This window comes from Hypanus sabinus, chromosome 18 (genome assembly GCF_030144855.1).
Source record: "Hypanus sabinus isolate sHypSab1 chromosome 18, sHypSab1.hap1, whole genome shotgun sequence".
NCBI classification, from domain to species: Eukaryota; Metazoa; Chordata; class Chondrichthyes; order Myliobatiformes; family Dasyatidae; genus Hypanus; species Hypanus sabinus.
Genome location: NC_082723.1, coordinates 66369267 through 66375266, shown reverse-complemented (window position 1 = coordinate 66375266; position 6000 = coordinate 66369267). Strand labels below are relative to the sequence as shown.

Sequence of the window (6000 nt, the reverse complement as noted above, 5' to 3'; positions counted from 1 at the left end):
ACTGTCACTTCTTTGCCCATTCTCCTAATCTGTCTAAGTCCTTCTGCAGCCTCTCTACTTCCTCAAAACTGCCTGCTCCTCCACTTATCTTCGAATCATCCACAAACTTGGCCACAAAACCATTTCTATTCAGAGCCAAGTCACAAAACACAACACCAACAGTCAAACACAGCACAAAGCACACACAGCACATATAAGGTAACAGTAATTATACAGTCACACAATAAAATATAATGTAACCCAAGTCCTTGAGTGTCACACTCTGTAGATTGATGGTGCCTGAATGTTATCAGCAAGAATAAGCCCGCAGCAGTCCGCAGACAAACACAATCCGATTTGTCTTTCATGGAGCGAACACTGGAGGGCAGCACCGGCAGGTGGGGACAGATGCCCCCAACCCATGGGGTGGTTTGAGGCAAAACACCAGCTGCCCAATGCTTTAAAGCTCGAGGGTTCGTTTCATCACAGGATCGGAAAAAGCTGCAGAAAGTTGTAAACTCAGGCAGCTCCATCATGGACAATAGCCTCCCCACCACTGAAGACATCTTCAAAAGGCGATGCCACAAAAAGGCGGCATCCATCACTAAGGACCCCCTTCACCCAGGACACGCCCTCTTCTCATTGCTTCCATCAGGGAGGAGGTACAGGAGCCTGAAGACACACACTCAGTGATTCAGGAACAGCCTCTTCCCCTCTGCCATCAGGGAGGAGGTACAGGAGCCTGAAGACACACACTCAGTGATTCAGGAACAGCCTCTTCCCCTCTGCCATCAGGGAGGAGGTACAGGAGCCTGAAGACACACACTCAGTGATTCAGGAACAGCTTCTTCCCCTCTGCCATCAGGGAGGAGGTACAGGAGCCTGAAGACACACACTCAACGATTCAAGAACAGCTTCTTCCCCTCTGCCATCAGGGAGGAGGTACAGGAGCCTGAAGACACACACTCAGTGATTCAGGAACAGCTTCTTCCCCTCCGCCATCAGGGAGGAGGTATAGGAGCCTGAAGACACACACTCAATGTTTCAGGAACAGCTTCTTCCCCTCCGCCATCAGGGAGGAGGTACAGGAGCCTGAAGACACACACTCAGCGATTCAGGAACAGCTTCTTCCCCTCCGCCATCAGGGTGGAGGTACAGGAGCCTGAAGACACACACTCAGTGATTCAGGAACAGCTTCTTCCCCTCTGCCATCAGGGAGGAGGTACAGGAGCCTGAAGACACACACTCAATGTTTCAGGAACAGCTTCTTCCCCTCCTCCATCTGATTTCTGAATGGGCATTGAACCCCCGAGCACTACCCCACTATAGTGAGTGAATGGTGGACCCCCGGCTCTAATTACCCAGAGTGCAGAGGAGGTAGAGAGCATCTCCAAATGTGTACGTCACCAAAGATTCACAAATGTCTACACATGTACTGTAGAGAGCCTTCTAACTGGATGCATGTTATGGAGGGGCCACTGCACAGGACTGGAAAAAGCTGCAGAAATTTGTAAACTCAGTCAGCTCCACCATGGACACGAGCCTCCCCCACCATCCAGGACGTCTTCAACAGGCGATGCCTCAAGGAGGCGGCATCCATCACTAAGGACGCCCCTCACCCAGGACATGCCCTCTTCTCATTGCCACCATCAAGGAGCAGGTACAGGAGCCTGAAGACACACACTCAATGATTCAGGAACAGCTTCTTCCCCTGTGTCATCAGATTTCTGAACAGATAGTGAAACCCATAAACACTGCCTCATTATTTCTTTTTTATACTTTATAATTGTAATGAGATAAATTGAATTTCTTTCTGTACACTCCTGCTCCCGAAACAGCAAATGTCATGTTGTGCACCAGGGACAATAAACTCTATTCTGATTCAGTGGGAGATATTTTGAAAGCAGGCTCACCTGGTGGGCTTATTGAGGCTTTCCACGAGTGCGAGGTTTTGCGGGTGTAGAATTCGATGAAGCCATTGTTGACACTGGCGTAGACGGAGAACCGGTTTGACATCAGCTTCCCGCCCGATGGCGTGCTGACGCCAGATTGTTTCTGTAGGTTCTTCCAGAAGAAGGAAAAGCTGACGCCTGCGGAAAGAGCGACATTAACTGCACCTGGGAATCCCAGACGCTTCCGCCAACGTCCGTGGGCCGGAGGGGAATGCGTTCTGAGGGGCGGAGTGGGTGGGGTCAAAGGGCAAGCCTGAAAGTAGGTCAAGGTCAATGGTTCGATAACCCATTTCCCAGAGTTGTTGATGAAAGACAGATAGAAACCAACCAATGATAGCCAAGGGTCATCTGTCACTAGTCCTAGAGTGACAGAGCACGACAGCATAGGGACAGGCCCTTCGGCCCTTCTAGTCCATGCTTGTTATTCTGCCTACTCCCATTGATGTGAACCGGAAACATAGGTCACCACACCCCTCCCATCCACGTACCTATCCAAACTTCTCTTCAATGTTGCAGTCCAACCCACATGCACCACTTGTGCTGGCAGCTCGTCCCACACTCTCACCACCCTCTGAGTGAAGACATTTCCCCTCGTTCCCCTTAAACATTTCACCTTTCACCCTCTGGTTGTAGTCTCACCCATCCAGAGTGGAAAAGGCCTGTATTTTTCGTGTCTGTACCACTCATAATCTGTATACCTCTATCATATCTCCCCTCATTCTCCTACACTCTAGGGAATAAGATCATTAGACATAGCGGCAGAATTAGGCCATTCAGCCCATCAAGTCTGCTCCACCATTTCATCATGGCTGATCCATTTTTCCCTCTCAGCTCGAATTTCCTACCTTCTCCTGATAACCTTTCATGCCCTGACTAAACAAGAAACTATCAACTTCTGCCTTAATTTCACCCATTGAAATGGCCTCCACAGCCACCTATGGCAATGAATTCCATAGATTCGGCACCCTCTGGCTGAAGAAATTGCTCCTTATCTCCATTCTAGATGGAGGTCCCTCTATATAAGGACTTCAGGAATAAAGAACTAACCTACTCGATCTTTCCCTATAACTCGGGTCCTCAAGTCCCAGCAACATCCTTGTAAATTTTCTCTGCCCTCTTTCAAACTTACCGATACTTTTCGGTAATGGTATGTGACCAGAACTGCAGCCAATGCTCCAAATTTGGCCTCACCAAGTGAATACTGCACTGGGAGCGGACTATGTGGTCTTGCTCAGAAAGACGTGTATAGTAATGGAGTTGGCACAGAACCAGGCCAGTGGTCTCAATTCATACTCTATACTCAATACAAGCCCATCCTCCGTGCTTCTCTCCCTTCACACGTACCTGCCAATCTCTTCTGTGAACCATTTATCAAACTAGCTCCCTTCGGAATGCTAATTGCCACCGGAACGCCTCCGGGAGAGACGGCCCTCTCTTCCCAGCAACATCCTTGTAGACTTTCTCTGTGCTTCTTTAACCATAGTGGGAGCTTTCCTGCAGGTGGGACCTTGCTGCCACACAACCGTCTGGGACGCCGCGGCTGGGGTGTGGGCAAAGGACATCTTCACTGGGGGGGGTTGGACTGCTTGCTCTGGAATCAAGCGGCCCGTGGTGGAACTAACCTGCCTCTCCGCATTGCTCCAGGTCACTGATGCACGAATTCTTGGAGCTTCCGAAGTGCAGGAGAGTGGCGCCAGCGTTTCCATTCAGATAGATCCCCTTGTTCACCACACCCTCCACCACGTCTGCAGGACAGAGCGGGCAGCAGTGAGTCAGAGCACAGGGGCCACCAGCGGCTTCCCAGCATGGCCCCAGGGGGATGGAGGGGATGCCTGAAGGTTTAGTTTAACAGACGGAAGGCACTGGAGGTGGGAGAAGGGTTACCTGGCGCACTCATAAACTCACCAATCAGGTCGCAAAGTTGAACAAACATCGCAGAAACAGGCCCTTCGGCCCATGTCATCCATGCCAGCCCTTTTGCCAGTCACACACCTAGTTTCCCCCCTACTGGCCGTTGGAAAGCAGACCGACACCGGGACTCTGATGGCAAAGTCACGTGTTGACAACCCAGTCAGGAGCGAGAACCCGAGGTCTGTGCCAACCTGACACTGCCCAGGAACCGGGGAGCCCACACCCAACCTTACCCCTGATCCCGGGAGACGTTCCCTCCTCCACAACCACGAGTCCACCCTTCAGAGGCTGTCGCTATCACCTCCTCCGGAAGGACTTCCCAGATCTGGTGAAGAGAGACTTACTTTCCACACACCCTCCCCCTCCCCCCCGCTCATAAATCCCATCCGATAATCACATTCCGAGCTGGTCTGCGACACATACCCCAATACCAGTGGAGCTTGTAAATCCACACCCTGAGAAACCAGGAACTCAGAACCAAACCCCAGAAAAAGTCTTGGGCAAAGGTCAGCACAAAAACAAACACAAAACAAGCAGTTACTTATAAACACGAGGTCCTGCAGATGCTGGAAATCCAGAGCAGCAGACACAAAAGGCTGGAGGGACTTCATGGTCCCCTGTGGTCCATCCCTCCTGTCCTATTAGATTCCTTCTTCTTCAGCCCCTTTACAATTTCCACCAATCGCCTCCCAGCTTTTTATTTCATTACCACCTACCTAACTTTCCCCTCACCCGGCCTCACATACTGCATCACCTGCCAGCTTGTACTCCCCCCTCCCCCCCACCTGCACATTCTGGCCTCTTTCCCCTTCCATTCCTGTCCAGGCAGCGTCTATGGAGATGAATAGACAGTCAACGTTTCAGGCCAGGACCCTTCATAAGGACTGGAAAGGAAGGGGGAAGGTGCCAGAATAAGGAGGTGGGCGAGGGGAAGGAGGATAAACTGGAAGGTGTTGGGTGAGGGGGAAGGTGGGTGGCTGGGGAAAGAGGGGATAAGGTGAAAAAGGTTGATTCATTATGTGCCATGTTGTACGACATGGGCAATCATGGTCCTGATGATGATGGTTCTTGGTAAATCTTTCTGCAGAAGTGGTTTGCCGTTGCCTTCTTCTGGGCAGTGTCTTTACAAGACGGGTGACCCCGGCCATTGTCAATACTCTTCAGAGATTGTCTGCCTGGTGTCAACGGTCACATGACCAGGACTTGTGATCTGCACCGGCTGCTCAAACGACCGTCCACCACCTGCTCCCATGGCTTCACGTGACCCTGATCGGGCAGTGGGCTGGGGTGGGGGGGGGGACTAAGCAGGTGCTGCACCCTGCCCTAGGGTGACCTGCAGGCCAGCGGAGGGAACCAGCACCGTACATCTCCTTTGATAGAGATCTATCTCCACCCTACAACCCCATGAAAAGGTAAAGAGTTGGAGAAGAAGGAAACTGATAGGAGAGGATGGGAAATGGACAATGGGCGAAAGGGAAGGAAGGAGGGACACCAGCGGGAGGTAATGGGCAGGTGAGGGGAAGAGAAGGGGTGAGAGGGGAACCATAATGGGGAATGGAAAAAGAGAGAAAGGAGAGGGGAGAGAAATAACTGGAAGTTAGAGAACATAAATGTTCATGCCATCAGTTTGGAACAGCAAGCTATCATCTGCATTTTAAGGGTTATGAGATATTTATTCCACTTCATAGATGTTGCCTTAGCTGCAGAGTTCCTGCAGCATTTTATGTGTGTTGCTCTGGATTTCCAGCATCTGCAGAATCGCTTGTCTTTATGAGACATTTATTGGCTGATTTACCACACCCGAATTAATGATCCATCATCTTTATCTCAGGCTCATTTACAATTATCCAAAGGTTACAAGTCATAAATGCTACCTCTGCTCCACACACACAAATGGAAAATGAGGACAGAGAGAAGATTCTCACCTACAACTGGAGACAGGTTAGAGAAGGCAGAGTCAATGGTGTAAAGAAAGGAAGAATTATAGGAGGGGAGCACAGTGAAACGGTGAGATCGGAGAACTGTCAGAGAGAAAAGGAGAAATACAAATCAGGCCGAGATCAGTGTGTTGTGGACATAGACACACCCAAATATCACTGTGCAGTTACCGACCGTCACCCCACAGGTCAGCGTGTCGTGGACACAGACAGACCCAAAC

The 6000-nt window shown here is 50.6% G+C and overlaps 1 protein-coding gene across 1 annotated transcript in view; it reads right to left on the bottom strand.

Annotated features, from left to right (window-relative positions):
- Nucleotides 1-6000, bottom strand: part of adgrd1 (adhesion G protein-coupled receptor D1) — a 202776-nt gene that overhangs the window by 165389 nt on the left and 31387 nt on the right. Inside the window, 2 exon segments of the mRNA XM_059993522.1 lie at nt 1893-2069; nt 3554-3676. Of these exon segments, the coding sequence (XP_059849505.1) occupies nt 1893-2069; nt 3554-3676 (300 nt within the window).